This window comes from Chelon labrosus (genome assembly GCF_963514085.1).
Source record: "Chelon labrosus genome assembly, chromosome: 9".
NCBI classification, from domain to species: Eukaryota; Metazoa; Chordata; class Actinopteri; order Mugiliformes; family Mugilidae; genus Chelon; species Chelon labrosus.
In genome coordinates this window covers 4,476,619-4,494,492 of record NC_140359.1, presented here as the reverse complement: position 1 = coordinate 4,494,492, position 17,874 = coordinate 4,476,619, and the positions used below count along the sequence as shown (strand labels likewise).

General features: G+C 42.7%; 1 protein-coding gene across 2 annotated transcripts in view; it reads right to left on the bottom strand.

Annotated features, from left to right (window-relative positions):
• The window catches only part of tncb (tenascin Cb), a 43,684-nt gene that overhangs the window by 1,634 nt on the left and 24,176 nt on the right, over window positions 1–17,874 (bottom strand). Inside the window, exons 9-22 of one of the 2 annotated variants that reach the window (XM_084551559.1) lie at window positions 17,653–17,742; window positions 16,653–16,916; window positions 12,010–12,285; window positions 8,194–8,466; window positions 7,033–7,155; window positions 5,780–5,923; window positions 4,676–4,795; window positions 3,932–4,075; window positions 3,588–3,718; window positions 3,345–3,477; window positions 2,288–2,439; window positions 1,933–2,029; window positions 1,582–1,743; window positions 799–962 (exon numbers count right to left, since the gene is read on the bottom strand). In XM_084551559.1, the coding sequence (XP_084407685.1) occupies window positions 799–962; window positions 1,582–1,743; window positions 1,933–2,029; window positions 2,288–2,439; window positions 3,345–3,477; window positions 3,588–3,718; window positions 3,932–4,075; window positions 4,676–4,795; window positions 5,780–5,923; window positions 7,033–7,155; window positions 8,194–8,466; window positions 12,010–12,285; window positions 16,653–16,916; window positions 17,653–17,742 (2,273 nt within the window). The remainder of the gene's footprint in view (window positions 1–798; window positions 963–1,581; window positions 1,744–1,932; window positions 2,030–2,287; window positions 2,440–3,344; window positions 3,478–3,587; window positions 3,719–3,931; window positions 4,076–4,675; window positions 4,796–5,779; window positions 5,924–7,032; window positions 7,156–8,193; window positions 8,467–12,009; window positions 12,286–16,652; window positions 16,917–17,652; window positions 17,743–17,874) is intronic. The other variant, XM_084551558.1, reaches the window with a different exon arrangement.

The following is a 17,874-nucleotide window of genomic DNA, read 5'->3' as shown; positions in this document are numbered from 1 at the left end:
GATAATCTGTAGGCTATGTATATGTTAGCTGCAGTATGGGTAAAGTTAAGGGCTTAACATCAGACCCACTAGTGGGTTAGTGTTGGATTTCTGCCATTGCCATGACACAAGATGAGCATATTTTACATAATAAAACCATGTCATGCTTTAAGTAACTAATTGTGAGCACTCAGTGACGTGACTAATGTCAATTCTCATAGGCAGCATGCTGGATGAGGGAGAAATGTGTAACTTTCACTAGGGCCAGACTGACCAGACAAAAACACATGTGGCATCTCTTCCACACAGTAGGACACAGTTTATGGTCTATTGCTGCTCTGTGAACTTTGATATCCAGCATGAAAGCCCAAACATTGCTGTTTCATCATCCCCTTTCGACATGACTTTGAGCAACTTTGTGCGCTGGTTTCCCGAAGTGAAATAATAAATTCAAATAACAGTGAAATGAAAATGTTTTGTAGGGACACCAGTGGAACTCTTTCAGAGACTACCAGAACCCAGCGAAGGATCTTGAGGATATAATCCTCAAGGACTAACGGATGAAACAGCACAGAAAAACCCCTGACGGGCTCACCGGGCCTAATTAAGGGCCAATGAACTATGTTGGGCACCGGGGGAACCTCTTCAAACACAGCTGATCCCTCTTCAAGAATCCTGGAGTAGCTTCATCTCAAAGATTAATGGAAGTCTACTGAGGATCTCCAGTTGCCCATAAAATCCCTATTTTGACAATCACTGTTCATTTTAAGACATACAGTAAGTACCCTGTGGGCTGTGCTGGATTGAACCACACTGTACCTTGCTGTGACTGTTATCTCCATATCGTCCCATCAGGTTGACTCGGTGGCAGTTTTTATACCAGAACGCTCCCTTGTAGGACAGAGCACAGTTGGTGACAGCAATGTCATTGTCGTGGTCATAAGTGGAGAATGGACGCCCATGGTGGTAAGTCATAGAGTCACCTAAAAAAGACACACAGCAGAGAGTTGGAGTTTTCATAGGGAGCAGGTGAACCTTTACATTAATGTTGTGGATGAACCGTGCTGCAAGGCTGGCTGGCCTCTAGAGGAAATAAAATCTTTTGTGTTTCTAAATCCAACAAGAGGCAAACCACCTGAGGGAATATCCTGTTCCCCAGATATCATCTGAGAAAGATTAATAAAAGTACTTGGATTAAAATGATATTCTATACATATCTCTCAGGGTGGTGCCTGTGGTCAAAGTCAGACATATAATTTCCTTCTGTTAAACTGGGCTCCATTGTCTTCCAAAAGCTGTTAAAGTACATCAGTGAGTCCCACTGTTACACTGGCTGATGTTTCATTATCATTAACAGACACACTGTCCTGCAGCAATCACCAACAAGAGCATCAACAAAAATTGACTAATCCCCGGCTGAAAATAACCCATCTAATGCATTGAGGCCAACAGTAATGTTTGAGAGCAGATTTCAGAATTTTCATACACTATACAGTCTATTATTAGTGGCAACCAGTGGGCTTGTGGATGAGTTAGTGAAGCCACAAAGGCACAGGCTAAATCATCATACACAGTACATGCTGCAGACTACATCCACTCTACCTGCTGTCCCGCTGTATCCTCCTACGTGGACCTTGTAGCGGGTCCGGGGTTCAGAGACAGAGAATTTGTCGTACTGAGCAAATGCCGTCTCTCCCTTATCTCTCAGGTCGACTCGCAGCTCGTACTGACCTCCTGCCGTGATCTTATGCAGGTTGGACAGACCTGAACAAAGGAGGCGATAACTTAGCTGGATAAAAAGTATTGTCATTTTAAGTAGAATACGTAAAATTTTCCACAGTGTACAAGATTTCACACAGCATCGTTGACATGAAGGTGAAGTAATTCCTAGCTGAACAAGTTGATATATGACATGCCTAATGTGTTATGTATGTATTATTGTGTTGCACTCACCCAGCCAGAATTCATCGTTCATATCTCCAAAGCCGCCTGTGTAATTCTTCCAGTTGCGGAAAAACTCCAGTCTGCCACTCTGACGTCTGAGGAAAACCTGTAAAGAAAAAAAGAAAAAAAACATGAATAATACAAAACTTACATGTATGGCTTTTCTCGAACAAAACCAAAATGGTTCATACATGCACAGTCCAGTACAGAGAGAAATGTATCACCATCTCAATACTCTCTGAATTCATATATTCATATATTTCTATATTACAGTCGTGCACATTTTTTTTTCTGTTCACATTTATACAAAGGAACAAGCTACCAAGTTTTAAAGTTGAAAAATAAATGTTAGACAGGGACTTACGATCCAGCCGCCTCCGTCAGTGCTCATGTCGCAGTAGACCTGCAGGGGCTGGCTCTCGTCTCCACTCAGGTAGATGGTGTATTGGCCTGATGAGGTGTCGCCATTCAGCAGGGCCTGGGAGCAGTCCCTGGGATGTTTGTACAGCACGCCAGCTATGCACACACAAAATGATTAGAATTTCTTTCCATCGAGTTATAGGGTTCTGTGTAGTATCTTTTTTGTAACTTATTTTTTTATTCAAATTTTCTTTCAACAATTACAGTATCAGGGCACATCATACATATATAGTTAAACATTCATTCTTATATCAATGTCCTTATTGTTCAATGGCAATGATGGTGTCCTCTTCTCGTCTTCTGTAATCAGTCCATTTTTTACATTTATCCTCAAATTGTGTCTCTTGTAGTCTCAGTTTATGTGTGATTCTCTCCATTACAAAAATCTCTTCCACAGTGCATATCCACTGCTCCTCTGTCGGGGGGTCTACTTTGTACCACATTCTGGTAATTGTTTTTTTACTGGCTGACAACAATACTTTAACCAGATACTCATCCTCCTTTTGTATTGTATCTTGTGTTAGATTCCCCAAGTAGAGTATCTTACATATTTTTGGTATCTCATATCCTATTATTTTTTGTAAACCCCTCCATATTTTGTCCCAGTATCCTTTTAACTTTTGGCAGGACCAGAATATATGTGTATGGTCAGCCCTGTGTAGTATCTTTGTTCCAAGGACTGCACTCTTCTGGACAGAAACCTCAGATGTTGTACCTGGTATCTAGACCCTGGTACTTCTCGATCTTTTCATGATACTTCTTCCTGTTGTTGTATCTATGGCATTTGTCCTCTTTTGCTTGTTGTTCCCCATTATATAACATGTATCTGGTTTAGCAGCTGCTTGTTAGACTGAAACTCAATGTCCCACAGTATCTAAGCTATGCTGTTCTCAACCACTTCCAAGCCACAGATGTCCCTGTACACTATGGATTTTACCTAATTTTCCACGGATTGATCATCATAGGTGAAACCTGTCCAGTGTGTGGCTGAATCTACTCACTGGTGGTGAAGATAGTAGAGATGATTCTGCTCCTCTTGGGACCGGCGATGGCCTGCAGCTTGACTAAATACTCTGTGGAGGCACTGAGCTGAGCCATGTTGTAAGACACAGCAGTGGGACTCAGGACCACCTCCTAGAAAACATGTTCACACATTTTATTCCTGAACACACTCCACAACATTGAAATAACCTCAGCATCGGCGTTCAGAGGGCAGCATCAGTGCAGCGCTGGTGTCTACTGACCCGGATGGTGCTGTCTGCAGACTCATAGCTGAGGAGGTAGCCGGTGATGTCAGCGCGAGGAGGCTTCCAGGTGAGCATGCTGTTCTCTGTCTGGATGTTGCTGGCTGCCAGGTCCTGAGGGGCGTCCACATCTGAAAACACAAAAGCTCTTTAATCACTTCAACTCACCCAATTTTAGGTTTAGCTAGGGCCACTTCCAAACAAAAGTCTGTAGAAGTGCAAGCCCCAAAATGATAGACATTATACAGTGAAAGATGGACCGGACTTCTCTCGTTTGTACTCTGGCTATACTTGGCCAATTCTTATTTAGCTTTACTCGATCAAGCGAACAGTTCAGAACAGACCCGTGGTGAACTCAGTTGTAGTGGCTGCACTCTTGGCCAAGTCCCTCACGGCATAGACCTTCACAGTGTAGTGTGTCGCCGGCGTCAGAGAGCTCATCTCAAACTCCACCACGTTTCCTGACACACGCTCCATCACTGGAGCCACTGGGAGACAGAGACAGAGAGGTCTAAACTCAGCAAACAAGATAACCACGGTGGAGGAAGGATTCAGAGACATGCGTAAGTAAGAGTACCAACACCACATTGTGCAAATGTATTATCAGCTCACTGTACTTTTCAGACAAGATGTCCATATTACTGATTATAATCACAAACTAAATCCCAATTTTTCTTTAGTGCAGAGGTTTCCAACTTATAGGTGGGGGACCTACAAATGATCCCAAGATGAATCTGAGGGGGTCGCAAGATGATACATTAACAACACATGTAGCAGAGTAAAAAGTGCAAAAGTATAATTTCACTCTTTTTAAAGCAAAAGCAAAATTCCAGGCATGTTACTAATGTTCTTAAAGTTAGCATGTTCGTCATGTTGTCTCACTCAAATTCAGACTTCTTAGAGAGAAGATCTGAATGAATTCTTTACCGCAAAAAGAAGTTCACATTCATCTAAAAATCTGCTTTTCAGGGTTTGGATCATAGATGTTTACAACACTTCCTGCCTGTTTTATGATGTAAAGTATGTGTATTTAACCATAGAACCATGTGTACAGTGTGCCAGCTTGTGTACGTCATGTGTGTACATACCTGCGTCTGCGGTGTAGGTGATGACGTAGCCGTCTACAGTGGCAATGGCGGGCTGCCACAGCAGCAAAGCCTCGGTGTCAGTGATGTTGACTGCAGTCAGACCACGGGGCTTATCCAGAGCTGTAACACACACACAAATACTCAAGTCACTTTACACTGTTAAGTAAGGCCATGGTACGGCTACAATCCTGTCTTTGCGCAGCTAAAAACATTTATTCTACTCATAATCTCATACTTAGAGTTATCACATACAGCTGGTGTTTCATAGTTTTATATATCAATAACAAGATTCATTCATTATATAGTTAGGTTTTGTCAATAACAGTGTATTTTGGGGTGTTTTGTGTTATAATATGTTGTAGTAGATGTAGTTAAAGTAATAAAAGTAGTGTGGTAGTAGTTGCAGTAGTAGTAGTTATTGTGTCATATATGTAGGACAGTGGGACTAGGAGAAACAGTATTTTACACTTACGTACGTTTGCATTAACCTATTGTGGGAGTGACAATAAACATGACTTGAATGTTGAATCATAACAGTGTGAGCTGACTTCATGGCCTCACAAAGACACGGTGAAGGTGAGAAGAGAGAATCAGATGTTAGAGCTGTCAAATATACAGATCTAATATTTAGAACCTTAATTTGTGTCATGGCAAAACCTTAACCATTAACCATCCTTTATACTTGGAACAATGAAACGATGAAAATGAAGAATTAAGTAATTTGCATATATAATCACTATACATTATATGTATTGCTTAAAATGTACTGAACCACAACAAATCAAATAAAGAATCACCATTAAAATCAGAGGTTTCTACTTAACCCAGGCTAGTTAGGATACTCTATGTAGTGTTACTATCTTCAGTCATACTATCACTTTAGATATAAATGTGTGTGTTTGATGACTTCGAACACTTGAACCAAACATTTTTAGAGATTCATTTTCAGTTTGTCTCTCATATGTGTTATCTGCAAGGTTCCTATAGACTGCTGGGTTTGTGAACAGGAACATATTCTCATACTACAACAAAAACAAACTATTCTGATTAAATATAACTTATCTATTTTAAGACAATGAATGTGCGCATTAAAGTGTGAGTTACCTGTGGTGACGCTGTCAGATCCTGGCTCGCTCTCCCTCTGACCCTTGACAGCAACGACCGTGACCTCATAGGTGACCCCGGGTGTCAGGTTGGGCAGCACAGTCTGAGACTCAGAGCCGTCCACTGCCAGCGTCTTAGCGTTACCTGGGAGTTGACGCAATTTTGTTAATATAAGGAAGTCACTAGAAGCTTGGCTGGAGGAGTGAGGTGCTGTGTAGAATCTTAGTTCATGTAGAAAGCTGTCAAAGCTTTTTTGCACATTCATTACCACAGACTGAAACCGTATCAAGTGCTTCAGACATAATGCATTTTTCCATAGTTAAAAGTTGTTGTAAATAGGTAAAACTACCAGCCAATTCTGTTAGTGAGGTTCCTGGAACCTGCAGAACAAATAGCTGTAAATAGCTTACTGACGTCTTTTCTTCCTCTTTTTGGAGTTATATATAATAAGAAAAGACGTCAGTAAGCTATTTACAGCTAACTCCTTTGGAGTTATATATAATAGTTATATATAATATAACTCCAAAAGGAGAAAGAAAAGACGTCAGTAAGCTATTTACAGCTATTTGTTCTGCAGGTTCCAGGAACCTCACTAACAGAATCGGCTGAATGGTGGTGAGACTTTTTGGGCAGACTGATCTATTTGTGGGAACTATTACTGCCATGCACTTAATCCACTTAATCTTGCTCAATTAGGTTTGCAACTTATTCTAAATGCATTGATATCAGCACACTGTAATACATTTGGTGCCCATTTGAATGCTAAATATTGGCTTTAACAGATAGATTAAAGTGGTTTGCTTATATATGCACAGGATTATGACTTTAGCACGCTCAGACCTGTTCAGAAATATGAGGTCTGCAAAATTACAACTCATTTTAATTGATGCAGGGTGTGAACAATCTAAACAAAAAAGATTGTGCTATCCTGTGAGTAAACAGTAGGGGGCAGCATCTGTCTATCACTGGAGGAAATGAAATGCTTTGCAGTGGAGAATTGAACTGACTGAACAGCAATGATACTGTGATGAGGATATCCATACATGCAATAAAGTCATTAATAAACTGGAATGCAGCGCCCAAAATGAGAGATCTGTTTACCCGAACAGTTTCAAGCATTTACTTTTAACATCTTTTTTTTTTCTTGATGCAAATGTTGGTGAAGCGTAAAACAATCTGCTCATTTTCTTTCTGTTCAACATTGGATGATTCCCTTGAATCCAGTGGCTCTGCAGCAAGAAAAAGATACTAACCTCCGTGGGCAGGTATGTAGGTGACCCTATAGCTGTCCACCCGAGCTCTTGGAGTCACCCAGTGAACAGTGGCGGAGGTGTCGGTGACATCAGAGAAGCGGATGCCCTTGGGCGAGCCCAGGTCTGGCACAAACAAGGCAGAAACAGCAGGTGGGGGCAAAAACAGAAGATACTGTCAATATGTGTGTGGCAAAACACAGAGAATGTGCTTCGGTGAGTAAGTGCTCAGTATCGACAGCTCGGTATCATTCTAGTGATTATTTCCTGCTATAGCGTGAAGCAGCAGACAAGAGAAGAAAGATTCTGTTATAGTGGCCAGAGCAGATCCACTGCTGAAAGGCAAGAAAGAAAGAGTGCGTAGGAGAGAGTGAGGTAGGCAGACAAAGGGGGCCTGGGGAGGCCAGAGACCCTTCCCAGTTAACAGCGAGCCACAGTATCTTGCGTGACAGACCTGAGGAGATTAACTTGCCCCCATTTCATGGCAACACAAAAGTGAAACATGCGCCACGCAACCGAGGAGTAAAGCCTTACCCCCAGGGAGGACAAGGAACCCAGGCATAGACACCCGTTTTGTGTGACATGGACAAAACCCCCCCAAGCATCACCACCACCTCCTTTACAAAGAGAGACACTGACACATGGGGCCAGGCAGTAAAAAACAACATTTGGGAGGACGACCGGACAGAGACGACAAAACGCAATGAGTAAAGAGCCAAGTAAATGTCCTGAGTGGGGCTGAGTATATGGGATTTTACAGGCCTTTTTTCTGATACTTATGGCCATTCTAATATTAGTTTCTGTAGGTGATTGGTCGTAAGGTGCCATGTGGTCACTCTGAACCCGGACTGAGCTTTTTTTTTTCTTTTTTTTTTCGGATGAAGCTGTAAATCGGTTGTGATGAAAGTCCTTCTGCTGTTTGCTGGAACCACTCAGGAGCACTGATAGACACAAAACACCCAAACACAGACACTTTTTTTTTTTTTCACCAGGTTAGTAGACAAAAATATCTGCAATATCAAGGATCAACATCAGAACACCACGTTTTCATGCTGTTACCACAAAAGACAAAACTGATAGGCTCTGACACCATTCCACATTGACTACACTAAGACACATCGGTTCACAACCTGGACCTCCCGTTTTCACCCTTTCACCGTGTACCTGTTCTCACCCCCTCGGTCACAGACTTGGAGCGTCTTCCCAAAATGAGCCCAAAGACCTCAATTCTGTACTCGGTGTCCTCTGTGAGATCTGTCATTGCTACGCTTCTCTCGTCACCCCCCAGCACCAGCTCTCTTGGCTGGCCAGGGCCTTCAGCCTGGCTGACCATTATAACAAAGGTGTCGAAGGCGTCCTCTTCAGCCGTCCAGGCCAACGTAAAGCTGTCTGGGCTGATGTCGGAGACTAGGAGAGCCTGCACCACCGGTTCATCCTCTGAATGACAGTTAGGGGGGTAAAGTCAGTTTTCCTCCTCTGTGGAACTTAAGAGTGCTTTGACATTTGAGGCACTTTGCAGCAAAAGAGAGTGTATCAGTCTGAGTTTTAGTGCAGAAACACAGAAGGAAGAAATGTTCAGGGAATAGAGCTTTGGTTGTTCAGCCACACAGGCGCATCTAACTACACTGTTTTAGACTTGGCTGACTGATTTAACAATGTGGTGTCTGTTATTATGACCAGAATTCTGCTTTTGCAAAATGATACATTATCTAGGGCTGTTATATTGTATGACATTTAAACTACAATTCAAATGCAGGGGATATTGAAATGAGCAATCTGTTGAATAAAATGCTTTGTCTTCCAGCAAGTGTCTGTGTTTGTCTAAGCAGCTGCATACTCAGATGTTGTTCTCTTAGCTACTGCAAACCTTATATAGCTAGAGGACACAACACAAAACCACCTTTGAATGATGGATATGGGTGAAGTTGTTTCCTGAGCCGCTGTTTAAATGAATGCTTGTTCATCACATTAACGAGGCAGCAGAGCTGGGAAAGGAAACGTGCAAGTCCTGAGGCATCATTGCCATGCCACAAGTTTATGTAGCTAAAAGATAATCAATGTAGTGTGAAAGAACTACAGGCACGTTTCCATTTATGAATCCAAGTCCCCTTGAAAATAGGCGCTGAAACCATAAATGGACAATGGGAAGCACTTTATGAATGGTGACGCATAGAAATGAGCTCACAGAGCTAGTTGGTGAATAATTGTAACAGGAGAGGTAGCCACTAACCATCCAGACTAGCATTAGTCATTGACAATAGCTCGCCAAGCTTCTCTGTTTTCTCAGACCTGGTTGATTTAAGAATTTTGTTAAAAAAAAAAAAAATTCAAAGTTAATCAAACTGGGAAATCCTACTCTCTGCTAATCATTTGCAAGCTTTTTATGTTATTGTGTGGTTACTTAAAGGTGAGCATATCCGAGACATTGGTCAATGGGGCAAATTCAAACTTGTTTGACTGTGGATTTACTTTGTCTCTACAAACATATTCCCATTCCAGTGGAACTGTGTTATCCTGCCATTTTAAATTCAAATACCAATTCAATTTATGTATTAAATATTAACAAATTTTAAGACAGGCCATTGACCTTGGGTCAGTAACAAATTCTTAATTTGATCGAACTTGATTTGTTGAAAATAAATCTTGGGTAGGTAAACAAAATGACATCTGATTGCACTAAGTGCACGCAGTGCTCAAATACCATACAGTAAGACATCCAGATATGTGCATACAGATGGGAGTGTGTGCATGTGTTGCTGTTAAAGGCTGGTGGTTAAGCAGTCATTAGCAGCAGCTAATAATGGCAGTGATAGGAAGAGAGGCTGAGAGACAGCAGGAGTCTACAGCTGCTGGAGAAAAGGCTCTGTTCCTTCAGAGGATGAGTCCGTTGCAGCTAATTAGCCAGAGAAACTTCCGGTAGCGGCACAGATGGAAACATGGCCGGACAGAGCTTTTAAAGCAGTCTGGATAGAAGCAGATATAAGTGGGCTCAGGAAAGGCTCAATAAAGCCCAGCGCTGCTGCTCATTAAAACACTACACCAAATGTGAGGGTCTCAGGGGCCCTTGAACCAGCCTGAAACCCCCTTTTTCATTGTGAGGGAAAAGGCGTGAGGCATTTGTTGTGAGAAGAAGCAGTGGAAATGAGAAGCAGAGCAGACAAATCCCAGGGAGCTGTCACTCTTCATTAGCCGCCGGGCGGCTTTAGCTGGTCAGTGGAGGAGAGGGAGGGCCACATCCATCAGCTAACATGTGCTAGCTTGCTACTGATTTCACCCTCCCACCACCATCACCTCCTCTTCTACACTTCTACCCCCCTTAAGACCTGAGGGAAAACAAACCCCACACAAAAAGGAGCCTGTTATGGAGGAGGTATGCGCCGGCGCCAGCTAACCTGCTGAAAAGAAGGTCTGCGAGTAGAACCCCAGGGCTGGTTCCAGTCTCGCCTGATAACTTTACGAGAGCAGCGATTCGAATCTTAACTGAGCCGTGCTTGTTCTGGGCGCTGTCCACACCTCTTATTGGTTCCATCTATCATTTGTGCTATAAACCCCCCTCTCTGTTAATCAAAGTTTCCTCGCTCCCTTTTCAGTGGAGGACTTTATTTTCCATTCTCTGTCTTCCTCCTGCAGACTGACGATGGCCACCGTGCATAACATAATCAAATTAGTCAGTGCCTGCATTCACAAGCTGGAATGTTTTATGGATTAAGTGATGCTAATGAAAAATGTAAAGATGGTTTCACCGTACCATTAGCATGCAGACAATGGCCTGTGTTGAGCGCATGCCACATTCTGCATGGCCCCAGAAGCCCCTGGCACCCTAGCACCAGAGCCCAGGGGCAATGGCAGCATGAGAATGAAGAGCGGTCCAGGCTTGAGGGAACTGGGGTTGCATACAGAAGAGAGGCCTCACACAAAGTGACAAAAGCGCCTCAGGGTTTTTTTCCCCCTCTGTCAGTCCTCCCATCTTTCTTCCACTTGACTGATCCCCATCAGTGAAATACTAAGTGATAATGCTGGAACAGACGCAGACATAAAAATGGTCAACGATCCCAAAACTGGATATTTTTGACCTTCGTCCGGACATAAAGTTTCTGTAGGGTCGCAGTGATGATGTTTAATGTCGTGTTGTTAGGCTCTATTGGCAGTTGTTGGTTCCATTGTTTACAGCCCTCTTATTAGGCACACACTGTGATTTACAGCATTTTAATCACTGTTAATGACTGTGATTGGTGTAGAAGGAGGGGAAACCAATGCACCTGTTGTCTCCCAGTTAAAGAGCACACAGATTTTATGTTCACATAGCAAACCAGGTGCTGTTTCAGGCTGGACTCGCACTAACATGCAGACAAACAGCTTCAAGGTGGATCAAATGCAGATCTGTGGCTGGGGGATTTGTGTGGCTGCAGCATCTGAGCATTAGCCCATGATAGACAACGACTATTGAGATCATGGTTGTTTGCGGATTTCGGTTGTGTATGTTGTCGGACAGGCGAGGAGATTGTGTTTACCCTGAGAGGAATAACCTCCACCACAGAGGCTGATAGGTCTATATACACCTGTCTGAAATGAAACCGCTCTGAAAATGAGAGATGAGTTGACTTAAAACATGTAAATGTGGAACAAACAAAACAGGCTTCACCCCGACAGGTAAAGTTTCAGTCGGAGTGACCTGTCAAATTAAAGTCCTCGTAATCACACCAACTGCCAGGCTCCATTATTTATTGTGCTAACCCTGTTTGTGACATTTGAAGAATCACAGGAACAAGTGTTTCTGTAACGCCTATCAGAGTCAATTTACACTGAAGAGAGTGCTAAACAACCACACCTGAGCTCTGTGAATAGCCACTTGACAACGGCAAGTGTCTGTTGAACATGTTGAAAGTCCACAGGGAGAAGCACTGGTTAATGTACTGTGTGAAACAGAAGAAGGAGGAAGCAAAGGAGAGAGCGAGGCCCCAGCTTTGACGGAGTTGATACCTGTGATGGTGTCTGCAAAAACAGGGTCTAAAAGGACCCCCCTGTGCACCCCGTACAGATTGGCCCTGTACCAGGTGGCTGGGGAGAGGCCAGTGACAGGGAGGCTGCGAGCATCGGCGGGCACCGTGTGGTTTTGCCACTCAGCGCCTGTCTCTGCGTCTGTAACCTCGATCAAAAAGCCCTCGAACGCCCCGTCCTCAGCAGACCAGGAAAGGAGGAAGCTATCCCATGACACATCGCGGACAGTGACGTTGGTCACCACGGGCTTCTCCTCTTCTGGGTAATGACAAACACATCAATAACATACAGAGTGAACACAAAATGTTTCAAAGCCGATGTAGGACTTTGGATTGAAACTTGAGTGAGTAGACGTGGAATAGAGGGAAGAAAGTTTTTTAAGCCTCGAGTTGGCTCCACATGGCAGTCACACCTTGAAACACACAAACATACTCAAAGATTCTTGCAGACAACATGTGTTTTACAAAAGTGGATGAGTACTCTGGAAAAAAAAAAATGGCTCAACAACTTATTTGTATCTCAATCATTTTACTTTGCTGTCAGGATAAAAGAGAAAAGGCCTTCACCATGCCTGGAGTTGAAATATTCTTGCATTTCCACTACAAAAGGCTGGAGGGAGCAAACATCCTCATTAACAATGGCAGCCTACAGCCATCTCCTCTGTATTACCATATAAGTGGGAAGACGAAAAGATAGAAAGTGGCAGCCAGACATGCTGATGCAGCTTGTGTGCGTTAATGGCTGTGAATGATCCATTAACATTTGAAGGTGCAGCGTAGCCCAGCCAGTGCGGCAGAAGTACGCTGTCCACTTCAGACATATGGGGAGGCCTCGCAGAGCCACGTGCAGCAGCCCGTAATTGGAGTCCATTGTGTGCGCAAGCATTCAGAGAGCAGATTAGAAAGAGACAGAGATAGATGGCACAGGTAAACATCAAGGCTCCCATTATCCTCTTTTCACTGTGTGGCAGAGTGGAGGCTAAATGGGATGGTAGACAATAGCAGTGTGATGGGATGGTGGGGTGGTTGCCGGAATCAGCTGATCACGGCTTATGAGAACTCACATGGAAAGGAATAATGCGTTTACTGCATGATGTGTCTGATGAGTTTCTGGCACCACTGTGGTGTGGGTAGGACTTGAGTCAGTGCTGTAAACATAGCTACAAAATGTTGAAGTTTTGGAAATAAGCCACAACAACAGTTGACTACTACCACAGGAAAGGTAGTTCTAAGCAAATATGATATAATTCACTCTTTCTAATGCTTACTAGGTTAAACTATACACTGTAAATTAACAAACCTTTAATATTTTTACAGCTGCACACACTTAATAGTGTTTTATAAGCTCACTGACTAAAATCTAAATAGAATGACTTGAAATATGAACATAAATCAAACTAAAGTATCTGAGGAAAGTAAAGGGAAACTGGAGCTTCTTGTTAAGGAAGCTAGCAAAACTGCTTTTAGCTAATTAAGGATGTCATATTCCTATTAGCTTGCATCCAATTTAAGTATGAAATAGTAAGTCTAATTACGCAAATGGTGCGCACATCCTCTTTCCTCACATGTAGTCAAAGATTTATTTTACTCATGAAGCTGTCCAGAGGGCTGTACTTGCGTAACGGGTGTCAACTTGTGCCACGTATTCCTTTCAAATGTCTGTCACTTATGGGAAAACTGACTGAATGGCTTTGTATTTATGTATGCGCTCCATTGTTGATATTTCCTAACTGACCTAATTTTTTTTCTTTTCATTTTTTGTTCTCTAGCCATGCTGACAGGTTAAAGATTTATTAGAGAGCAGTAAAATCCACTACTGAGATTTCCACTCCATTATTAATGGAGCTGATGGAATTTCATTTGTGGTTTACGACATTAAATAAAGACTTTTGAGCCTCTCTTTCCAGAAACATTTTGCCAGAACAAACTGAAACTCACAAATCTGGAAACATATCCACATGACTAGATAAATCCCACTATAGCGGACTCTTTTTAGTTCAACTGAACCATTCCATGCAGCTGAAGACATGCGACTTGATCAAATGGTCCCCAGAGATATCGCCTTCTCATTCTGATATCTTCCATTTGATGCAGGCTCACTAATGTTGTAGCGGCGACAACATTACAAGTGTGTTCGTCTTCAGAATGACACTAAGTCTCAGGCAGCATCTGCACGTTTGTGCGCTGCAGCACAGATCATGTCGGTGCATGATCAATGGTCTCGCTTTATTCATGCGTTCTGTTCTCCCGGTTTCTGTGCGGGGAATTGACCGTTCATGCACTGCTGTTCATGCACATGCACATCATCAGATGAAGACAGATGACCCCATGTGGGGCCCAAAATGAAGGGAATAAATGGCTAAAATGACTGCAGTGTTTCATGTTGACATGGCCCTTTAAGGTGATACTGGAGTTGTGTGCAGTATTTTGGATAATGGGACAAAGTCGTCACTTATAAGAACAGATATAAACTGATATAAACTGACATCCAATGAGTTTATAATATGTGTACTGTATCACGCCTGTGTGTTCAGATTTGAGGGTTGAATTTTGGTCCTAAATGTCAGCTGCAGAATCCCAATATGATAATTTTGGTGATCAAACATACAACATTCAGTTGTACAAATATGGGTGCTGGGACCATGGCTCAAGTCTGTGTCATGGTTACCTGGGCCAAAGTCTTCCAGTCAGCTGATTACTTTAAAATATAATCATTCTGGCCAGAGTTTCCCAATTTTCTTGTTTTAATTATGTTTTGTTTCACATCTTTCTAAAAATATCTTGATTTTTTGGGGGTATATTTTGGCTCGGCATTGCTTCTCAGCAGGTCATCCCAGCAGCTCTTCTAAAACACTTTATGTCAAGTTTTTATTCTTAATCCTTTTCAATGATTGTCAGGTACAAGCAGAAACCCCAGCCTCTTGACCCCACCCCTTGTTTGCGCTGCGCGTCTGAGATGATAAAGGCTGCGGATCGGCCAGGCTGTGGATTAGAGGGCTGCTGATTTTGGAGACAATGTTTTAACAGGAGTCCCAGCATGTGGCCTTTTATCTGACAGACCCACAGTTCATCGTGGTCAAATCACACAAAACCAAGGGGAGCGTGGCTCACGCCAACAATTACCACATGAATGAACATTGTGCAGGGTGCACACATGTCCATGCTATCCCCCACCCTCACGCACTCACCAACACACACACGCACCCAAAGGTTCACTCTATCTCAGTCTTTTTAGTCACTCAGTCTCTCAATCATATGTGTCTCAATCACATGACCACACACACAAGTGGATATAACAATAGACGCATGCACACTCATCCGTCCTCATACACACAGAGAAGTCTATTTTTTTTACTTGACAGTGTGCAACCACAAAAAAATAAGTCAACAAAGGACAGTTTTTCCAAACTCACCAACATTTCCCTCTTGACATCGATTTTAGCCCGCGGCCATGCATTTAATTGCCGTTGCTTTCATAACTGGAAGATTCTACTTGTGAACTATTTGGCTTGGAACCACTCGGACCACAGCACAGAAAATATGCCACAATCACCTCGTTTGTCTTTCTTGTTTTAGTTAGAAAAACTGGGGGAAAAAGTAAAATAATCCCACATGATATATATGAGCCTTGATGGGACGGGGTGAGGGGGGTAGAGACAGAGTGACTTCCACTGAGACACTAACAATGAATTCAATTCACTGCCTTGGCTTGGCTGCAGGACTGAAGGATAAAAAACATGAACCTATGGTTAATGAGAACTTCTCTTATTCTGTAACCCTGCACTACCAGCTGGAACCCTTATGGAGGCAGTTAGCTACAGGCATGCCAAGCTAAAATCTCACATAGTTGTATATGAATGTCTGTAGTGTTGTTTTTAAATGCTCAGATTTATATATATTTATACAATATGTGGCGTAAAGACCTGCAATTAATTCTGGAAAAGCCTAAGCCAAAATAATCAACTCAGGGAGTATTAGGGTGGCTAACAGCTTTTGGCTAAAGTCTAAAGTTTATGGAGGAAAGATGCTGCATACTTTTCAAATATTATCGCTGTATAAAAGTAAAAGTGAGACCGAGCCAAAGTCTCATTAGGCACGAGTAGCCACTGGGCAGCCATCTTGGTAAAATACTTTTTTAGTCCTATGTTATGCACATGCAAAGTTTGAGGACTCTAGCTACGAGCTGACCAACAACTCTGTCTCTTCCCCCCAGAGTACTTTAATAAACTGAACAAATGCACGGCTAATTGACATGGACATGAACATCATAAGCCCTGGCATGGTGAGTCCACCTGCACTTGCTTCTAACACCACACAGCTGACCTGTTGTTAACCAGAACTGTGTGCTTGGTATGTGTCATGATTGGCTTTCTTTATAAAGCATTTTGTAGTACTGTAGTCGACTAAAAATTCTCTATACAAGGCCAAGATTGCTGGCCGGGATGTTGTTTCCACAACTACTCTCTGAACGGCTACATAGCACCAGAGTTACGTAAGTGACAAGTTGTTGTAGCTGTACAGGCTGCTCTAGAAACACACTCATTTAGACAGATAATCAGATTAATAGCGCCAAATAGTAACTATAAACCTTCCTCTTTCAGACCTTTCAGACACTTGAACACTGACCTGTGGGTGCTGAGATGGTGGCGGGTACGCTGGTTCTGCGTCCCCTCTCTGCGGTGAGGCTGATGGTGTACAGCATGCCAGGCGTCAGGCCCCTAAGAGTGTGAGATTCAAAGCTGCCCGGGACCTCGTCTTCGATCCTGTGGCCATCGGCGGAAACGTAGACCAGTCTGTAGGAGTCCAGCTTGGCCAGAGGCCGCTTCCACTCCAGCACCATCTTAGTCTCTGTCACCTCCACTACAGTCAGGTCCTTGGGAGCATCCAGGGCTGATGAATTAAAGCATGGCAGAGGTTTTGGATTAAAATATAGCAAATTATAAATCTCACACTAAAGCATCTATGAAGGTTCTCAGCCAGGTTATAGTATATAGCCAAAAAACAAAACTAAAAATAGGCAACCTGTTGTTAAGTTCTAAATGACAGGTGTAGAGTTAAGGTTTTTATTAGGAATGCCTTTAGATGGAGTACAGCTAAAACACACAAGGTGTGTTAGTGGCCAGATAATCACCTGTGATTGGAATTGTTGGTTTTGATTCTGTTTTTTCCCCCAAATGAATTGTAAACTATACCATTCTCATACTTACATTATAATCCAGACTAGTTCAGCGGTGGGGAAACAGGTTTGGTTAAGGGGTTTGAAGTAGTTTTCATAAATGGAAAGACCACTCAAGTCATCTAGACCCTATCATCACCAAAACAGATCTACTATCTACTATAATTCAGTCAGATTTCCACTACATTTGTAGGAAATACTTGCTGAGAGCTACCTTACAACAATTCAGCAGTGAAAGGGACTGACACAAGGACGGAACAGAACATGTATACATTACACTCACATTAAATTAAATAATTCTATTTACCTTATTGCCTTATTGTGTATGTGTGAATGTACACTACTAGTCAACAGCTCGGATAACCCATTGAAGGGTTATAGTAAGGGCATCGATGGTATATAGTATATAGGTATATAATCATGATATAATTTGGATTCATAAAATCTCACCAGTCACTGCATTGGTGGTTGTGGGCAGACTCTCCCGTTCATTTTTCACTGCTGTGACACCCATCCCGTACTCGGTGCCAGGTCTCAAGCCTATAGAACAGGGAGACACAGTGAAACAGAGATTTTAAAAAAAGCTACGTCATGTTTTGTTACCACAAATCCGCTGAGGTGAGAACAAATGAACGATGGAGAGCCTCTGTAGTCAAGTGGCCAGCTGTTTCA